This window comes from Convolutriloba macropyga, chromosome 15 (genome assembly GCF_964194025.1).
Source record: "Convolutriloba macropyga chromosome 15, txConMacr16.3, whole genome shotgun sequence".
NCBI lineage: Eukaryota > Metazoa > Xenacoelomorpha > Acoela > Convolutidae > Convolutriloba > Convolutriloba macropyga.
In genome coordinates, this window is record NC_134482.1 from 36,021,273 (window position 1) to 36,042,705 (window position 21,433).

Genomic DNA, 21,433 nt, shown 5'->3' on the forward strand with positions numbered 1-21,433 from the left:
GCACTTTGTCCGACATTAAAATTCTGTTGTACCCGTTTTTATTGCAATTTGTTCATTTTTGTCGATTTTTCCGAAACTTGTTTAGGTTGTTCACCTTGTGACTGTGATGCTTTTGGATCAAAATCTGCAAATTGTGACGTCTTGACTGGGCAATGTTCCTGTGTGACAAATGTAGTTGGAAGGAGAAATGCGACCAATGCGCCGCTGGAACTTTTGGCCTTCTATCTGTATCAAATACTTCCAGAGAAAAACTGGAGGATTCAATGACGTCACAACTATTCGATGGGTGTGAAAAATGTGAATGTGATCCGAAAGGGTTGAATTTTTCCGAACGCTTACGAGAAAACGAAAGTTTGGATGTTTCCTGTGATGAAATGGGCAATTGTGGTCCGTGTAGAACAAATGTTACTGGGAAGAAATGTGATCGGTGTATTGAGAACCACTTTAAGAAAACTTACAAGGATTTCGAGACGGAATTCTACGAATGCGAACGTAAGTTGAGCAGTCATTAGCTTTTTGATTTTTTAGTTAACCCATATTGCATGAGAATTGAGACCTATTCTGCCTCCACCTAGCCCCCCAGCCCCCCAGCACCACTAACGCCCTGTTTTGGGAGGACCTAACTTTCATGAACCCCCCCCCCAGCGGGTGTGCTATTTTTAAAAACAGAGCTTACTGTGTAATTTCTCAGGGTTTGCAACGAGAGGTCATAGGCGATAGGAGGAATGGAGCGGGACGGGGTGAGAGACAATAAATTCGAGAATTGTATTAAAGTGTAGTTCTGTTCGTTTGGAGGTTGTGTTATGAGAATGCTAGTGTGTACTAACTTGTTAGCTAACCAATGTCTTGTTTGTTTCAGATCTTCTCAACTTAAACTTGGTAAGTTGTTTCCTAAATTATTAGCTGCTCAATATTAATTTCTGTGTTCTAACCTACTGAAGAAGTAACATGCATTTTGGGCTGCTTCTACTTTCAATTCTTATTACACACACAGCTATAGGGCATCGAGTTCTTGTTCCTAAACCATGTGATTATTACGTTACTATTTGGTCACCTTATAATCAACAGGAGCCTACCAATTCAATGGGTAAGATCGACAAGTTCTGACAACGTGAAGTTTTCTCACAACGTGAAGATGAATTGAATTTCAATTCATTTCAATTGTTCCGGAAATAAAGCTACTTTCAAAAAATTTTAACCTCGTTCAAAGGATCTATTTCTGGTTTTGACGCCAACTCGTTAAATAGTTGAACTATAGATAAGCATGGTCCACAAATTGTCTGAAATTTTAGGGTAGTTGAAAAAATATCTACGTTCTGCCTCAGTTTGTATTTGAATTGAATAAAAGTTGATGTCTCCTAATATAATAACATTTTCTGGTTGCTAAACTTTATAATTGTTGAAGGTTGTGATGAGTGTTACAACTTTGTCCAAGTTTCCGCCAACGAAATTCGAAAGCTAGCAGAGCTGTTGGGCAAAACAATATCCCAAATTCAGTCCACCCCCGTCAATTTCTCCGGCGAAAACTTTGAACAGAAGCTCTACGAAATCACTCAACTTGCCATGGAGACGCTGAGCAAAGCTTACTTGATTAGTAAGTCAACAAAGAACTTGACCGATTATGTCGATCAAGCTGATGTTGTTTGCGAGGACATTTTGTACAAACTCGAGCTGATCCGGTCAATTTTGGAGGAGTTGAAATCATCCAATGAGTCTAACCAAAATGCATTGGATAAGCTGTCCAGTCACATTCAAGAGACAGAGGTCAGATTTTAAAATAGAAAATGGATTATTGTTTGATTTGACCCCCATCTCTGCGCCTGCTTAGTTACGGACGGGCATAATGAAAATTTTCTCGGTTGTTTTTTGTGCGCGCTAAGTTTTTAAATGAAGACGTCATACAAACTTAGATCAGTTTTCGTGGGTCTACTTATGTAATGATAAAAGCAGCTAGCTTCTTAATCTTCTCCTCTTTTGCTAGTTCCTATTGGCCAATGTGCTTTAGGATTATGTCGAAAAATTGGACTACGAAATAACGAGTGGCGAAGAACTTCTCCTACTTGTGGAAGCCACAGCCAATCAGATCAGAGCCAATAAAACTGCTTTGCTGGATAAGTTACACGAGCTGGAGGCACTCAGCGAGTTGCACAAGACGGACTCGGAAAGAATCGAGAACAGCACAGAGTATTCACAGAATTTCACGGCCGAATCTCTGAGGCTTTTGAACCTTGTGCAAACTTTTGAGGCTACATTGGAGGAGAAAACGCGAAAGATTGTAGCAAAGTAAGTTGCTTGATGTTACTCAATATATTGAAAAATATGAATAGCAATGTGAGTTTTGAGAGTGCCCAACTGTTCTGCGGAATCGTTTAAAAGTCGGGTTCTTTAGCGAATCTTTCAAATCCAATAACGCTCTTTCATAAATTTTTTGTCTTGATGGACACGAAATTTCGAAAATACGTTGTCGATGGCAAAATTAAGTCTCACCACTGTTGCTCAATATAATTTGAAGAAAGCGCCAATTATGTGAGCTTAAATAATCCTCCCCCGAATCCTGAATGATCTCCTCTTTCTTTATCTAAAAATACGTCAGTCATCATTTGTGTCCTGACTATTTTAAATATCAAGGGTCATTTTATTCATGAAACGTCAGGTGATATAAACAAATAACTGCTGCACTTTTGGAAATGCGTCTCATAAATTTCTTTAATAAACTGAAATTGCAACAACTGCTGAAAGCTATTAACGCTTTTCAGTTTCTGGGGGGTCAGGTCAGCAAAAAGACCTAAAGTTTTTATTTTATTAATGACCACGAAGCAGTAGCTGAAGCTATGACTGATATCGTCGTGGCCTGGCCTTAAAGTGACAGAGAAGTTTTTCTGGGTTAGTTTTAGACAGCGCAAACTTGATCAGTATTTGAACTAGAGTTTTAGATTTAACCATTTTTGATCATCGATTATTTGCATTTCGAGAGCATTAAACTACTCCGACCATATGTTTTGAAAGTCTGCCAAGCGCTTCCTGCATCTGTGCACCTTTTCCAGCTCATGATCTGTTTTTACGAGTATTTCTAAACGCAGCCTCTGGGAGATCACTTTGCTAAATGGGAATTAATAATGTCGAACAACAATTATTGGAAACGAGTGTCTTTGTAATATTTTTGCTTGACCGTTTTGTTCCAGAACATTCTTTCTCTTCGATTTCACCTCTCCAGTTATTTTTTTCGAGCTTGACCTCTTTATGTTTGCGTGATCTGAATTGCTCTCATTGGGGAATTAAGCCGAGGACGGTAGAAAGCCTGTCCAGCATAGAGATTAGGTCTATTCTGTTTCGACCACCCGCAGTGTTTTTATTATGCCCCTAATTACATATGCGTTTCTGAACACATTCCTATTTAAAAAAGAGCACTTGCGTCTGGGGTGTAAAAGCTATATGCCCATGAAACAATAGAGCCTAGCGATTGATGTACCAGATTCTAATCCGAGAAATCACGGGTTGGGACCCCTTCATAGTCGAAGCTACAAATTCTTTGAATTAAATTGCCTCGGCTGTCGTGAGAGAGCAGTTCGTCCAACGTTATGTGGTCTATTTTTGATTACGCCATTTTTGGAGAAGGAAAAGAGAGTCACTCTTATTAACAGCCGCACAGCAATAGCTGAGGCTATTATTGGCCTTCTCTTGGTTTTTTTACAATTCAAAGAATTTGAATTGTATTGGGGCGCTGTCTTTTTTTAAAGATCTGTTCACACATTTTCATAATTTTTGATGTCAAATTGGAGTAGTGATTTTGGTCACGCCGAAACAGGAAGTGGAGCGAAAAAGCGAGTGGTATTGCGACGTAAAATTTTTCGCTCTAAATTTAAAGTAGAGTGAGAAAACGGTGTTTGAACAAAAATTCGCTTTCTCGCTAGTGGTTTTTTGTTCACATGCGGCAATTTCACTTTGATTTTTACTGTTTTTTTTATTTTTTAGATCGGATTTTTTTCTAAATGGTTTTCCCAATCCATTCATGGTCCGTTCTAGGTCTAGTTTTCTGTTTAGTCAATGAAAATTCTTTGAATTGTACGTCAGGACTTGTCCTGCTATGTTTTTTTAAGATCTGTTCACACATTTTCATGATTTTTGAAGTCAAATTGGAGTAGTGATTTTGGTCACGCCGAAACAGGAAATGGAGCGAAAAAGCGAGTGGCTTTGCGGCGTGAATATTTTTTGCTCTAATTTTAAAGTAGAGTGAGAAAACGGTGTTTGATCAAAAATTCGGTTTCTCGGTAGTGGTTTTTTGTTCACATGCGGCAAATTCACTCTGATTTTTACTGTTTTTTCGATTTTTTGGATCGGATTTTTTTCTAAATGGTTTTCGCAATCCATTCACAGCTCATTCTAGGCCTAGTTTTTTGTTTGAAATAAATTTTCATTTCTCGCTAGGGGTTTTTTTGTTCACATGCGGCATTTTGATAATGATTTTCTGTTTTCTTTTTTTGTTCTGATTTTTTTAAAATGGTTTTCTGAATTCACTCATAGTGCATTCTAGGTCTAGTTTTTCTGTTTAGTCAATGAAAATTCTTTGAATTGTACGTCAGGACTTGTACTGCTATGTTTTTTATTTCGTCGTCAAGATTTTTGTTACGACCATATGACGTAACAGCCACTTTTTTGGTCATTCGTTCATGCAATTTCAACTGAATTGCATGCGTGACGTCATTTTTCGCTCTTAGTGGAGCGAGTTTTTTGTTCATTCGCGTGATTAAATTTTTGGTCACACTTGACTTACCTCACTCTCAAAAATGACTTACTCACTTTGAAATTGACTTTTATTTACTTCAATTCAAAGAGACAAGGTCAGATGGGTGTGTGTCACTCTAAATGAAGGTTATTTGAGATCAGCTAATAGAGGCAGCAATAACTTATACAGATTTTTAATCAAAATATAACAGATCAGCCCTCAATGAAAAGACTAATTTTTTTGGTCTGTCTTTTTTACTGTTTTTTTAATGACCGGAGATCTACGAATCTATTGCGGCTATTTTCTGGCAATCTGCCATTTATGTTTGTTTTTTAGGCTTTTTCCAATTTTCATTCACTTTACTGACGTTAAGTTGACGTCAGTTTAAGTTATTCATTGCTCTCAAACGAAGTTTGTAGCAATTATATTAGTCCTGTCGGTCTTTTTTTCATGCAATTTTTTGCTTGAGCGATTTTTCGTCTGACGCTTTTGACTTCTTCTTAAAAAACGGGATAAACGGTTAAGGCCCAGCGGGGCCTTACTAAACCACAAAATTTATTAATTAAATATTTGTGGCTTAGTTTTTTTCAGCCTAAAGAGCCAAGGAACCTCCTCTAGGGTTTGGAAATAGGTTAGTGTATAATATCTAGATTATATGCAATGTCTTGCAAGACTTTGACATCACGAATTTTCGCATATTTTTGACAATTTTTAACTTTTTTTTTATTTTCGACATTTATAGTCATTATTCAGATTTTTTGAGCCTCAAGGGTCAGAAAACCTCCATTAGGGTTTGATGATAAGTTTCTGGAAGTTTTGCTGGCCATTGATTAATTTTCAAATTTTAATATCACAAGTGTTAGCAATTTTTCTTTAATAAAACATGATTTTTTTTAATTTAAATTTTTTGTCATCTTTTTTTGGTTTCTCTAGCCTCAAGAGCCACGGAACTTCCTCTAGGGTTTGATAACATGTTACTGCATAGTTTATAGATGTAGTGGAATGTTATTCAAGATTTTAACATCACGAATTTCAGCATTTTTTTCAAAATATTTGCAATTTTTTCATGTTTTGATTTTTTTCCGGCAGCAGAGGCCCTGGGACGTCCTTCATTTTCTGATAATAAGCTGCTGCATTGTTTTGCGAGTGCGAGTTAATGGGATGGTTATCAACATTTTTTATGACTCCAGTTTTCGTAATATTTGGATAAAAATTAAGTTTTTCAAAATTTTGGAAAGTTTTTATGTTCCAAATGTACGGATCTTTATGAGCCTGTGAAACTATTTCAGTTTTCTTTTCAGGTGAAGCCTTTTCTTTCTCGTTCACGATTTATCTCTTTCTTTCTCTCACTCTATCTCTCTCTCTCTCTCTCTCTCTGTGTGTGTCTTTGTTGATGCCGCACTTCAGCTGCTGTTATTTGGCGAGATGTCATCATCTCTGATCCTCATTAACAATGAGTTATAGTAGAATTGTTTTTTAAATCATGAATGACATAACAGGCACATTTTATGAAATCATTGTTATTTGCTCTCAAAAGCTATTTGTACCAAATATATTAATCATGTTTGTCTTTTATGCAATTTTTCGCTGGGCCAATTTTTCGTCTGACCCATTTGACTTTCGTCTTTAGAAACGGGATAGAGGTAGCGCCCAGAGGTTACTCAACCGTGCTATCTGCTGACGAAGCCAACCGCTTGCCGGTCGTTTGAGAGCAATTCGCCAGACGTTAGTCGGTTATGTTTGACTCTTTTCGTTGACGTTTTGCATTTGCACAATTAATTTTTTTTACGTTCGACTTTAGACCAATGTTATTCATTGTTTCAATTGATTGGAATTTAGAATTCTCGCTGAATACATATAGAAGCATAGTCCCCTCAACTATGACTTATATGAAATATATTTAATGTTTTTTTTTCAATAAAAAGTTGCATGAATGAAACGGGATAAACCGATGATAAAGCTTTGGTATTAAGACTTTGTGCATTCAGTTATCGGAGTTTAATAAGTTAAATCGTGTCTGATGTTAGTGTTAAGATTTTTGTCTCCAATATAGAGGCTGAGTTCAGCTTATTGTCTAATTCTAATGTGCAATTTTGTTGATTTTATTGCGCTCTTTCATTGCTCTTTTGTTGCTTATGATGAGCGACGTCATTTCTGAAGCTCATTCGCAATCTAATATATTAAATGTAAGTCGCACTTGAACGCAATGGTTAACAACGCTCCTATCTTCACGTGTTTTAGTGATCTTTAAACATGCAGCCTACACGACCATGTTTAAGTGCCTGATCTGTAAATGTTTTTTTCGCTCATTAAGCATACGGCTTAGCAAAAACAAGCGAGACAAAAAGCCATCGACCAATTTTCGTATGTAGCCGCAACGGATAGACAACAGTAACAGGCGTCGGTAGTGCAAGGGATTAGACTTGTGGCTGTGCAGCGAGGGGCTTGCGTTCGAGACCGAGTCGGTACGAAAAAGGGCTCTTTTTTGTCTCAAAAATGGTGAATCTTGTTTTTCATCCACTACTGTGTTTCTTTCTGGCTCCCTTCTTTAATTCCCTTCTAATTGATTCTTCTATATCTAATATTTTAAATGTACGTCGCACTTGAACGCAATGGTTAACAACGCTCCTATCTTCACATGTTTTAACGATCCTTAAACATGCAGCCTATACAACTATGCTTTAGTGCCTGATCTGTAAATGTTTTCTTGCTCATTAAGCATACGGCTTAGCAAAAACAAGCGAGACAAAAAGCCATCGACCAATTTTCGTATGTAGCCACTGCGGATAGACAACAATAACAGGCGTCGGGAGTGCAAGGGATTCGAACTGTGCCTGTGAAACGAGGGGCATGGGTTCGAGATCGAGTCGGCGCAAAGAATGGCCTGTTTTTTGTCTCATAAATGGTGAATCTTGTTTTTCATCCACTACTGTGTTTCGTTCTTGCTCCCTTCTTTATTTCCCTTCTTATATATTCTTCTATATCTAATATATTAAATGTAAGTCGCACTTGAACGCAATGGTTAACAACGCTCCTATCTTCACATGTTTTAGCGATCCTTTAACATGCAGCCTACACGGCCATGCTTAAGTGACTGATCTGCAATTTTTTTTTTGCTCATTAAGCACACAGCTTAGAAAAAGCCATCGAGACAAAAAGCCATCGACCAATTTTCGTATGTAGCCACTACGGATAGACAGCAACAACAGGCGTCGGTAGTGCAAGGGATTCGAACTGTGGCTGTGAAGAGAGGGGCATGGATTCGTCGAGACCGAGTCGGTGCAAAGAATGGCCTATGTTTTTTTGTCTCATAAATGGTAAATCTTGTTTTTCATCCATTACTGTGTTTCGTTCTTGCTCCCTTCTTTCTTCCTTTATCATTTATTCTTCTATATCTAATATATTAAATGTAAGTCGCACTTGAACGCAATGGTTAACAACGCTCCTATCTTCGTGTTTTAGCGATCCTTAAACATGCAGCCTACACGACCATGCTTAAGTGCCTGATCTGTAAACTTTTTTTGCTCATTAAGCACACAGCTTAGAAAAAACAAGCAAGACTGAAAGCTATCGACCAATATTTTTCGTATGTAGCCAATTCAAGGGACAGCAGTAACAGGCGTCGGTAGCGCAAGGGATTAGACCTGTGGCTGTGAAGCGAGGGGCATGGGTTCGAGCCTGAGTCGGTGCCAGAAATGGCCTCTGTTTTTTGTGTCATAAATGGTGAATCTTGTTTTCCATCCACTACTCTGTTTCCTTCTTGCTCCCTTCTTTATTTCCCTTCTTATTGATTCTTCTATATCTAATATATTAAATGTAAGTCGCATTTGAACGCAATGGTTAGCAGCGCTCCTATCTTCACGTGTTTTAGCGATCCTTAAATATGCAGCCTACAATGCTTAAGACTACAATCCTTAAATATGCAGACCATGCTTAAGTGCCTGATCTGTAAATGGTTTTTCGCTCATTAAGCATACGGCTTTGCAAAAACAAGCGAGACAAAAAGCCATGGACCAATATTCGTATGTAGCCACTACGGATAGACAACAGCAACAGGCGTCGTTAGCGCAATGGATTGGACCTGTGACTGTGAAGAGAGGGGCCTGGGTTCGATCCCGAGTGGTGGAGGAAAAGGATGCATCGTTTACTGGGATAGAAAATTCGGGAGTTGGTTGTCGTTTTCTTCCCCTCTTCAGTTCTTTGTTTTTTTGTTACTTATATCTTCTTTTCGTTCTTTCTTTATTCCTTTATCTTTTCTTTCTTTCTCCATTTAATTCTCTCCCTCTCATCTAATATTTTAAATGTAAGTCGCACTTGAACGCAATGTTTAGCAGCGCTCCTATGTTGACATGTTTTAACGATCCTTAAGAACGCAGCCCACACAATCATGCCTACGAGCCTGCTCTGCAAATGTTTTTTTTTCGCTCATTAAGCATACGGCTTAGCAAAAACAAGCGAAACAGAAAAGACATTGATAAAAATTTTGCTTATGTAGCCAGTACCGATTGACAACAGCAGCAGGCATCTGTAGCGCAAGGGATTATACCTGTGGCTGTCAAGCGAGGGACATGGGTTCAAGCCCAAGTAGGGGCGGAAAAGGATGTATAATGTACTCGAAATTAAATTTGGGATTTGGTTGTCCTTTTCTTCCCTTCTTCGTTTCTTTGTTTTTTAAATTTATATATTCCTTTTGTTGTTTATTTATTCCTTCATCTTTTATTCCTTTCTCCATTTTTTTCTCTCCCCCTCATCTAATATATTGAATGTAAATTGCACTTGAGCGCAATGGTTAACAGCACTACTATCCTCAGATGTTTAACGACCCTTAAGCATTCAGCATACATCACCACCACGCTTAAGCGTCTAATCTGTAATTGTGTTTTGCTGATTAAGCATACAGCTTAGCAAAAAGAAGCGAGACAAAAAAGTCATTGTCGAAAACTTTGCGTATTTAGCCAGTTCAACAGACAACCGCAACGGGCTTCGGTAGCGCAAGGGGATTAGACTATGGCTGTGAAGCGAGGGTCATGGAATCGAGCCCATGTAGGGGAGGAAAAGGATTTATAATTTACTGGGATAAAAAAGGGTGAGCTGATTGTCTTTTTCTTCCCTTCTTCATTTTTTTGCTTTTTTTGTTACTTGTATCCTCTTTTTGTTCTTTCTTTATTCCTTCATCTTCTGTTTCTTTCTCCATTTCAATCTCTCCCTCTCATCTGTTATATTAAGTGTAAGTCGCACTTGAACGCAACGGTTATCACCGCTCCAGCTTCTGTTTTTTGGCTCAAAAATGGTAAATCTTGTTTTCGTTCTTGCACCCTTCTTTATTTCCATTCTTATTTATTCTTCTATATCTAATATATTAAATGTAAGTAGCACTTGAACGCTATGGTTAACAACGCTCCTATATTCACATGTTTTAGCGATCCTTTAACATGCGGCCTACACGGCCATGCTTAAGTGACTGATCTGCAAATGTTTTTTTTGCTCATTAAGCACACATCTTAGAAAAAACAAGCGAGACTGAAAGCTATCGACCATTATTTTTCGTATGTAGCCAATTCAAGAGACAGCAGTAACAGGTGTCGGTAGCGCAAGGGATTAGACCTGTGGCTGTGAAGCGAGGGGCATGGGTTCGAGCCTGAGTCGGTGCCAGAAGTGGCCTCTGTTTTTTGTGTCATAAATGGTGAATCTTGTTTTTCATCCAATACTGTGTTTCCTTCTTGCTCCCTTCTTTATTTCCCTTCTTATTGATTCTTCTATATCTTCTAATATATTAATTGTAAGTCGCATTTGAACGCAATGGTTAGCAGCGCTCCTATCTTCACGTGTTTTAGCGATCCTTAAATATGCAGCCTACAAGACCATGCTTAAGTGCCTGATCTGTAATTGTTTTTTCGCTCATTAACCATACGGCTTTGCAAAAACAAGCGAGACAAAAAGCCATGGACCAATATTCGTATGTAGCCACTACGGATAGACAACAGCAACAGGCGTCGGTAGCGCAATGGATTGGACCTGTGACTGTGAGGAGAGGGGCCTGGGTTCGATCCCGATTGGTGGAGGAAAAGGATGCATCGTTTACTGGGATACAAAATTCGGGAGTTGGTTGTCGTTTTCTTCCCCTCTTCAGTTCTTTGTTTTTTTGTTACTTATATCTTCTTTTCGTTCTTTCTTTATTCCTTTATCTTTTCTTTCTTTCTCCATTTAATTCTCTCCCTCTCATCTAATATTTTAAATGTAAGTCGCACTTGAACGCAATGTTTAGCAGCGCTCCTATGTTGACATGTTTTAACGATCCTTAAGAATGCAGCCCACACAATCATGCCTAAGAGCCTGCTCTGCAAATGTTTTTTTTTCGCTCATTAAGCATACGGCTTAGCAAAAACAAGCGAAACAGAAAAGACATTGATAAAAGTTTTGCTTATGTAGCCAGTACCGATTGACAACAGCAGCAGGCGTCTGTAGCGCAAGGGATTATACCTGTGGCTGTCAAGCGAGGGACATGGGTTCAAGCCCAAGTAGGGGCGGAAAAGGATGTATAATGTACTCGAAATTAAATTTGGGATTTGGTTGTCCTTTTCTTCCCTTCTTCGTTTCTTTGTTTTTTAAATTTATATATTCCTTTTGTTGTTTATTTATTCCTTCATCTTTTATTCCTTTCTCCATTTTTTCTCTCCCCCTCATCTAATATATTGAATGTAAATTGCACTTGAGCGCAATGGTTAACAGCACTACTATCGTCAGATGTTTAACGACCCTTAAGCATTCAGCATACATCACCACCACGCTTAAGCGTCTAATCTGTAATTGTTTTTTGCTGATTAAGCATACAGCTTAGCAAAAAGAAGCGAGACAAAAAAGTCATTGTCGAAAACTTTGCGTATGTAGCCAGTTCAACAGACAACCGCAACGGGCTTCGGTAGCGCAAGGGGATTAGACTATGGCTGTGAAGCGAGGGTCATGGAATCGAGCCCATGTAGGGGAGGAAAAGGATTTATAATTTACTGGGATAAAAAAGGGTGAGCTGATTGTCTTTTTCTTCCCTTCTTCATTTCTTTGCTTTTTTGTTACTTGTATCCTCTTTTTGTTCTTTCTTTATTCCTTCATCTTCTGTTTCTTTCTCCATTTCAATCTCTCCCTCTCATCTGTTATATTAAATGTAAGTCGCACTTGAACGCAACGGTTATCACCGCTCCAAAAAGGGTAAGTCTTGTTTTCGTTCTTGCTCCCTTCTTTATTTCCCTTCTTACTTATTCTTCTATATCTAATATATTAAATGTAAGTAGCACTTGAACGCTATGGTTGACAACGCTCCTATATTCACATGTTTTAACGATTCTTAAGCATGCAGCCTACATGACCATGCCTAAGTGCCTCATCTGCTAATGTTTTTTTGCTCATTAAGCATACGGCTTAGCAAAAACAAGCGAGACAAAAAGCCATCGACCAATATTCGTATGTAGCCACAACGGATAGACAACAGTAACAGGCGTCGGTAGTGCAAGGGATTAGGCTTGTGGCTGTGATGAGAGTGGCATGGGTTCGTTTTTCTTGTTTTTCATCCACTACTGTGTTTCGTTCTTGCTCCCTTCTTTATTTCCCTTCTTATTTTTCTATATCTATCTAATATATTAAATGTAAGTCGCACTTGAACGCAATGGTTAACAACGCTCCTAGCTTCACATGTTTTAACGATCCTTTAACATGCAGCCTACACGGCCATGCTTAAGTGACTGATCTGCAAATGTTTTTTTTTGCTCATTAAGCACACAGCTTAGAAAAAACAAGCGAGTCTGAAAGCTATCGACCAATATTTTTCGTACGTATCCAGTTCAATAGACAACAGAAACAGGCGTCGGTAGCGCAATGGATTAGGCCTATGGCTGTGAAGAGAGGGGCATGGGTTCGATCCCGAGTCGTGGAGGAAAAGGATGCATCGTTTACTGGGATAAAAAATTGGTGAGTTGGTTGTCTTTTTCTTCCCCTCTTCATTTCTTTGTTTTTTTTGTTACTTATGTCTTCTTTTCATTCTTTCTTTATTCCTTCATCTTTTCTTTCTTTCTCCATTTCTTTCTCTCCCTCTCATCTATTATATTAAATATAAGTCGCACTTGAACGCAATGTTTAGCAGCGCTCCTATGTTCACATGTTTTAACGATCCTTAAGAATGCAGCCCACGCAATCATGTCTAAGAGCCTGCTCGGCAAATGTTTTTTTTTTCAAGCCCAAGTAGGGGAGGAAAAGGATGTATAATGTGCACGGAAATAGATTTGGGATTTGGTTGTAGAAGCTCGTTTTATGCAAATTCATTGCGCTCCTTTAACATAGCGCACCTTAATCACAGCAAAGCCAAAATCGTCGCTCAACCAAAAGTTGCTGTTAAATAAGGTAATGGACGCCAAAAATACTCGTCGGTAGCCTAAGAGGTAAGACCTGTGGATGTTAAACGAGGGGCAAGGGTTCGAACCCGAGTTGCCACGAAAAATCCTATATTCTTTTAAACCTGTTCGGATATGATTTTGTGATGCTTATGCGGGCTTGCTAGTGACTTCGATGATTCACATCCCTCTTTAAATGTTTATTTGTATTAAAATATTTAAGGATCAGTAAAGGACTTCTCTAGAGTGAAAGTTGTTAATGATAAATCACGGTGAAAAAATTGAATAAGCAAAAGTTTTTTTTTCAGAAAATTCATTTGTTATTCTAAGAGGTGTTATATGCTGCATCTCTCAAATAAGTTATGCAACTGTTTCTATATTCTACATCACGTTACTATGTTTTGCAGATATGCCGTCAATCTACCCATTATGTTAAAATATTTTAAAAGCCGCTAGCAGCATCTCAAAGGCTTTCATTTAGGCTATTAATTAGAATTTGAATTGTTTTGCTGGGCTGTCTTTTTTTGTTGCGAAGCTGTAAGCTGAGTTTAGCTATAATGCGTTGTGACTGGTTTTTTGTTTCATCGTCTGATGTTTCATCGTTTGTTTTACATTTGTTCATAAAGCAATGCTGAAAAGTCTATTATTCTAAATTACTCTTCATAAGCTTTTAGGTCATTTTTCGTGATTACAAATTGATAATACTTCGCAAAATATTTTTAATTTCAATTACTTTAAGTTCAACGAAACTCATAGATGAAGTTAAGTTCCATGATGAAAAGGTTCCTGCTGAAAAACAAGCCATATTAATTTGTTGCTAAAGATTTTTTTTAGTGGAGTTAATAATTTTTCCTAATTTTTTGCCGGTTTCTCTCTATTCTACGGCCCTAAAGTTTGTTTCGGAGCTATTTAGCACTTCGCCGGCTGTTTTTTGAGATCTAATTACTCTTTTTTCGACTTATTGTTGTCATATGGAAGTCAAATTCGAGGCGTTAACTGTTTTAAGGCGTGCCATTTTTATTGCTGCTTTGAAGATGTGAGAAGACAGTGTTTTAACAGATTTTCAGTTTTTTGGGTCAATATTTTTGACTGCATTTAGACTTATCTTTTGTCAGGTTCTCATGGTGGTTTTTCTTCATGCACGTTTTAATGATTTAACACTTGTGTGTTCTAATAGTACAATTTTCAAAACATCCAAAGGGACCTAACGGCCTATATGGTATAGACATTAATTTTTCATGAAAGGTTATTGGTACTCTAATAAGGCGTAATCAATGCTATTCAACCATTTTTTTTTAAATATCTAATGTTTTCAACGACTTCGACACTACTTGTTTTCAAACATATTCTATGATTGCTCTGGTTTTGGCCTTGTTTTTACAGTGTTGACCTTTCGCTTAATTCCATTGACGGCAGATCTTGATAGCTCTCTGAGGAAGTATTCTTTTAGTTTTTGAAATGCTTCATTTCACGCTCAGCGCTATTTACAACTTTGACGTCAATTGTTTTCAATAAATGTCAGTGTTTTCGTGAGTTTTGCTTTTTTGTTTTCGTTTTTTCCTTATTTAATGTAGCTAATGACAATTCTCCTTGTGTCTCTAATGCACTTTGAATTTGTTTTTTGTTATCAATTGATCATTAACGAATTTAACCACTTACAGATGCTTTGTCAAAAATAATTTTCGGGTTTCACCTGCTTGTTCTACTTGTTTTTCCTTAAGTTTGTGGGCTTTGTTAATTAGTCTAAGTAATGACAGGTGTCAAAAATAGGTGTCTGATTAAACTGATTACATCTTTTCTGTGCTTTCCGTTAATAGGTAATATGTTTCTTTTGAAAACAGCTGTCTTTAAATAACAGCAGTTTTTGTTTAGAACATGTGTTTTCTACTTAGACTGACTTCCGTTCTGTATAATTTTGTTACTAATGGTTTCTTGAATTTGAAAACGTTGTTTGAGACTGTTGTTTTAGGTGAGTTTTTGATTGTTGCTGCGTTTGCTCGTTTGGCTAAGACTTATCTTGGTTGTTAAAAAATAGTTCTGCCTTAGTTTTGCTTTAAAAATGTTTAATAGCCGCCCTCAACTTCTCAGACGGCTATTATAGAGCTCTTATTTTTTTTACAATTCGAAGAATTTGAATTGTATTCGGGCGCTGAGTTTGGTTACATCGAAATAGGAAGTGGAGCGATAAAGTGAGTTGTTTTGTCGCGTAAAATTTGTTGCTCTAATTTGTAAGTAGAGTGAGAAAATGTTGTTAGAACAAAAATTAGTGTTTCTTTGTTCACATCCGGCATTTTGACATTAAATATTACTGTCCTTTTAATGCTTTCGGATTAGATTTTCTTCTAATCCATTCATAGCTACTTGAACTTCGCTCTTCTAAGTCTTAGTTAACATCTCTAATGCGTTTTGGCATTGAGATTAGCCTCTAATTTCTCTCAACAAGAAACAGGGGTATGTCTAACTACAAAATCCGATCAAATTAATTTGCCATTGAGATATGTTTTTGTACAACAATGAATTTTTACGATTTTGTTCCTGCAATCCCAATCAGTGTTATTGGAATCAACGGCGGTTTTCCGGCAATATGCCGGTTTTGTTTTTATAGCTGCGAAGCTGTAAGCTGAGCGTAGCTATATTGCGGTGCTCTTGGTTTTTTTTTGTTTCGTCGTCTGACGCTCTTTTTTCGTTTTACATTTGTTCACACAGCAAAGCTGAAAAAGTCAAATTTTCTGAATGACTTCTTCCTCTCACTAACGGCATTTGCGCGCGTGACGTCATTTCTCACTCGCTTTAGCGAAAGTTTTTAGGTTATTTGCGTGATTAGATTTTGATCATACGTGACTTACCTCACTCAATAAAATGACTTCTGCACTTTAAAACTTAAGTTTAAATTGAATTTGTTTAAGGTCAAAGGAACTCATATGTGCAGTAACGGTCCCTAAAAAGAGACTTCTGTGGAATGAATTTTAACAAGATTTATTAATTTATCGCTGAATGTTTTTTAGCCTAGTTTGTTTTTTGAGCGGCGTCGATTTTTTTTTCAATTTAGATCTGTATCTGTTTCTATCTCTATTATATGGCACACAGGTCTATTTTTTCGCAGCTTTTCCGGCAATCTGCCGGCTATGTTAATTTTGATACTAAGAAAATGTTTTCCTACGTGAAATGAGATTTTCTTCATTTTCTAATAATATGCTGTTAATATGCTGTTGATGTTTCAAATGAATTTCATGACATTAATTTCCTAAAATATGGGAAGTGAGTTTTTATTATTAATTAATAGTCGCACAGCGATAGCTGGGGCTGTTATTGGCCTTCTCTTGGTTTTTAATAGCTGACCCCATCTTGTCAGCCGGCTATTATAGCGCTCCTATTTTTTTTTTACTTCGTCGAACTTTCGCTTTACCCATTTTGCCGCTTTTTCGACATTTTGCGTGAAATCTTTTTGACTTCTCTAGGCTAGTTTCACTCTTCTGTCATTCTGCTGAAAATCATTTTAAACAGCAGCTGCTCAGCAAAGCAATTTAAAATGAAGAGAGTCAGTATAAAAAATCAAAGTCAGAAATAGAAATGGATAAACCCATAAAGCCCATTTTTAGATGCCCGGTACTTGAACTTTGTTCTATTAAGTTTTAGTTACTATCTATAGTGCTTATTGGTATTGGTACTAGACCCTGTAGCCTCTCACTGAGAGACATGAGTATGTTCAATTACGAAATCACATCAAAATAAATCGCACTTAAAAATGTTTTTTTTACAAAAATCAATTTTTGTTGATATTTTCTTTTCTTTCAATCCCAATAGAGTTATGGGAAACAACGGCGGCTATTTTTCGGCAATCTGCCGGGTAATAGGCAATAGGCCAGGACTTGTCCTGCTATGTTTTATTTCGTCAAGATTTTTTAAAGACCATATGACGTCACAACCACCTCAAATCTGCTTTTTGTTCATTCGTTCATGCGATTTCAACTGAAGTGCGTGCGTGACGTCATTTTTCGCTCTTCGTGGAGCGAGTTTTTTTGTTCATTCGCGTGATTAAATTTTCGGTCACACTTGACTTACCTCACTCTCAAAAATGACTTCCTCACTTTGAAATTGACTTTTATTTACTTTTTTTAAAACCTTTAGGGGGTCAAATAAATTTTTATGGTATTTAAATGGGTAAGTCTATAGCCTGTAGAGACTAAGTAATTGGTTATGAAGATATTGGTATCACGAATTTAGCAAATTTTTAATAAAATTCCAATTTAAAAAAAATCAGTTTGTCATTTTCGACATTTATGAGCAAAAAATCTTTGAAAGGGAATAAAAATGGGTTACTGGATAGTCTGTGGAGACAACTAATTGATATTGAAGATATAAGTACATGAATTTTAGCAAGATCTGAATATAGTTTGAGGTTTTTTCGTTTTTGAAAATCTTAACTATTAATGTTTCCTCCTGTCTGGGCTTGGAAATGGGTAATTTGGTAGTTTTCAAAGACAACAATTTGTGTTTGCAGAATTCAGAATTACTATTTCCGGCCAATTTTTTTTAAAAAAATTAAAATTTCTTGGGATTTTGTTAATGATCTTTATAGCTCAGTGAAACTTTTTATGGCTTGAAGATGAGTTACTGGTGAGAATGGTGAGACATTGAATGGCTTTGAAGATAGTTAGATCAAGGTTTTCAGCAACTTCGAAAAATGCAGCTTAATGTTTTTGAAATTTTTTGCGTCCAGTTTTAGAGTTTGAGGCCAATGAAACATTTTAAGGAATGAAACCATGTTATTACAAGGTTTATATACCAAACCCTTTTCATTTCAGAACGTGTGCTTGGATTAATGGATATATTTCAATTGATAAAATTTGGCTTTTAGGATTTTAGCTTCAATGATTTTAGCAATGCTAATATTTCAAGTTTTATCTACTTTTTTTGGACTCTGTTTGGCTGGCATTGTTCAATTGGTCTGTCGTAAGGTATAGTACATTTTAGTTTTTTATACAATTTTTTGGGTTAGAGTTGAGGACTTGTCATGCTATGTTTTTAATTGCTCTTGAACGTAGTTCATAGCTATTATTGTAAAGGTGTGTGTCTTTTTTTGCAAAATTTTCGCTTGACAATTTTGACTTTTCGAGTGACTTTTAAGCCCTTGACTTTTTGCATTTCGCGTGATCTAAAATTCTCTCTCAATCACAATTTCAAGCAGCTGAACTCGATTGGCGGCAATTTAATACTAAAAGTCAAATGAAAAGTGCGCCGAAAATGGTGTCATTTTTTACTTTAAATCTTAATAGTGGTATATGTTAACCTCTAATGTGGTTATTTGAAGCCCACTATAGAACTTCTTAGTCCCATTTAGGCCCCCCCCCCCCCCCCCCCCCCCGACTGAAGCAGGCTGCAATTGATTAGAGCCCCCACTAGTCGTTCAAGAGCAATTCTTCCGACGTTTAGTCGGTTATGTTTAATAGCCGCCCTCATCTTCTCAGCCGGCTATTATTGCGCTCGTATTTTTTTACAATTCAAAGAATTTGAAATGTATTGGGGCGCTGTCTTTTTTTTTTAAGATCTGTTCACACATTTTCATGATTTTTGAAGTCAAATTGGAGTAGGGATTTTGGTCACGCCGAAACAGGAAACGGAGCGAAAAAGCGAGTGGTTTTGCGGCGTGAAATTTTTTCGCTCTAAATTTAAAGTAGAGTGAGAAAACGGTGTTTGAACAAAAATCGGTTTCTCGGTAGTGGTTTTTTGTTCACATGCGGCAATTTCACTCTGATTTTTACTGTTTTTTTTCGATTTTTTGGATCAGATTTTTTTCTAAATGGTTTTCCCAATCCATTCACAGCTCATTCTAGGCCTAGTTTTTTGTTTGAATTAAATTTTCATTTCTCGCTAGTGGTTTTTTTGTTCACATGCGGCGTTTTGACATTGATTTTCTGTTTTTTTTCTTATTTTTTTTATCTGATTTTTTTAAAAATGGTTTTCTCAATTCACTCATAGTCCATTCTAGTTCTAGTTTTTGTGTTTAATCAATAAAAATTCTTTGAATTGTACGTCAGGACTTGTTCTGCTATGTTTTTTACTTCGTCAAACTTTTTTTCGCTTTACCATTTTGCCGCTTTTTCGACATTTTGCGTGAAATCTTTTTGACTTCTCTAGGCTAGTTTCTCTCTTCTCTCATTCTGCTAAAAGTGAATTTGAACATCAGTTGCTAAGCAAAGCAATTCAAAATGAACAGAATCGGTATAAAAAAATTGAAGTCAGAAATAGAAACGGGATAAACCCATAAAGCCCAATTTTAGATGCCCGCTATTTGAACGTCGTTCCTATAAGTCTTAGTTACCACCCCTAATGCTTATTGGTGTTGATAGTAGCCCCTGTAGGAAGGGGCTACAGGGGCTACTATCTCTAAGAAACAGAAGTATGTTCAACTACGAAATGCCATCAAAATAAATCGGACTTAAAAAATATTTTTGTACAAAAATCTTTTTTCAATATATTCTATTCGTTCAATCCCAATCATGCTTATTGGAATCAACGGCGGCTATTTTCCGGCAATCTGCCGGGTATGTTTAAATTTGTTTTTCCTAATTCACAACTTTCACGTTTGATTTCTGACTTACCTCTCTGTTTCAGTGGAATAGAAGTTAGAATTCATTCAGCAGTTTGCGTTGATACGTTTTCAGTCAGAATTAAATCAATAGAAATGGGATAAAGCTGTTAAGCCCGGGTGTTGAGATATATTTCAAGACTAAGTGTATTAGTACATTAATTTCCTATAAATTATACTGCTAATTGGCATTAATGTTACCCTAATTGTTCTCCAATTTAGAGGCTGAATCGGCCATTTTTTATCGGTTCTAATGGAACTGCTGACTAATTAACTGATTTAAAGATCGTTTTTATTAAATAGCCGCCGCAGCTTCTCAGCCGGCTATTATAGCGCTTTTATTTTTAAAATTAAAGGAATTTGAATTGTATTGGGGAGCTGTCTTTTTTTAAAGATCTTCACACATTTTCATGATTTTTGAAGTCAAATTGTAGTGATTTCGGTCACGTCGAAAAAGGAAGTGAAGAGAAAAGCGAGTGGTTTCGCAGTGTGATTTTTTTGCTCTAATTTTAAAGTAGCGTGAGAAAATGGTGTATGAACAAAATTTCGCTTTCTCTCTGGTGGTTTTTTGTTCACATGCGGCAATTTCACTTTGATTTTTACTGTTCTTTCGATTTTTTGGATCGGATTTTTTTTAAATGGTTTTCCCAATCCATTCATAGTTCATTCTAGGCCTAGTTTTTTGTTTGAACCAAATTTTGGTTTCTCGCTATTGGTTTTTTGTTCACATGCGGCGGTTTTTCTGTTTTTTTATTTTGATCTGATTTTTTTTAGAAACGGTTTTCCCAATTCACCCATAGTCCGTTTTAGGTCCAGTTGTTTCTTTAGTCAATGAAAGTTCTTTGAATTGTACATCAGGACTTGTTCTGCTGTTTTTTCTTTCTGCGTAAAAAAATTTTTCGCTTTACCTTAGTTCAGTTTGTTCAACATTTTGCATAAAATATTTTCGACTTCTCTAGGTTAGTTTCACTGTTCTCTCATTCTGCTAAAATTATTTTTAGACAGCAGTTGCTGAGCAAAGCAATTCAAAATGAGCAGTTCTTTGTTACCATGAACTTTGTTCTGAGTTACAATCTCTAATGCTTATTGGTATTGATACTAGCCCCTGCGCACTCTGACTAAAAAACGGGTATTTCTAACTACAAAATGACATCAAAATTGTTCGCTTTTTAAATTTTTGTACAAAAGTTAGTTGTTTCAATTTTTCTTGTTCTTTCAATCCCAATCGTGGTTGTTGTAATCAATGGTGAATATTTTCCGGCAATCTGCCGGGTATATTTTTTTTATCTTGTTTCATTTCCAATTGAGGCCATTTTCCGGCAACATTTAGGCTTTGTTTTTGAAGCTCAATTAGTAGCCAAATTTGATTGAGCATTTTCCCGCTAAAGTAAACGATTAGGATAAAAACTTACATTTCCTAGATTTCTGTTAAAGTAGAAAATTCTTCAATAAATTTTTTATCAATTTGTTACTTTTTTATTAATTAGTTATCAAGTTACTTCTTAGGCCTTTCATGTTCTAGTTTTTTGGCCGGCACTTAATTTGCTATGTTTTAATCCTTCGTCAATGTTTATATTACAATTGTTTTTTGAAGTTAAAAGCTCTTTGTTCTTTTATTTCATGGATTTTTTTTGCTGATTTGCACAGAGAAACAGGATTTTGTTCAGCTCCAGAATGACATCAAAATGCTTCGTACTTTAAAATTATTTGTACAAAATCTTTATTTTTTCTATAGTTTCTCTT

The 21,433-nt window shown here is 36.6% G+C and overlaps 2 protein-coding genes across 2 annotated transcripts in view; both read left to right on the forward strand.

Annotated features, from left to right (window-relative positions):
* LOC142353881 (multidrug resistance-associated protein 1-like) overlaps window positions 1-21,433 on the forward strand; it is a 653,144-nt gene that overhangs the window by 354,026 nt on the left and 277,685 nt on the right.
* Window positions 1-21,433, forward strand: part of LOC142354170 (laminin-like protein lam-2) — a 134,898-nt gene that overhangs the window by 42,252 nt on the left and 71,213 nt on the right. The window contains 4 exon segments of the mRNA XM_075406432.1: window positions 86-183; window positions 186-492; window positions 1,406-1,764; window positions 2,006-2,283. Coding sequence (XP_075262547.1) covers window positions 86-183; window positions 186-492; window positions 1,406-1,764; window positions 2,006-2,283 — 1,042 coding nt within the window.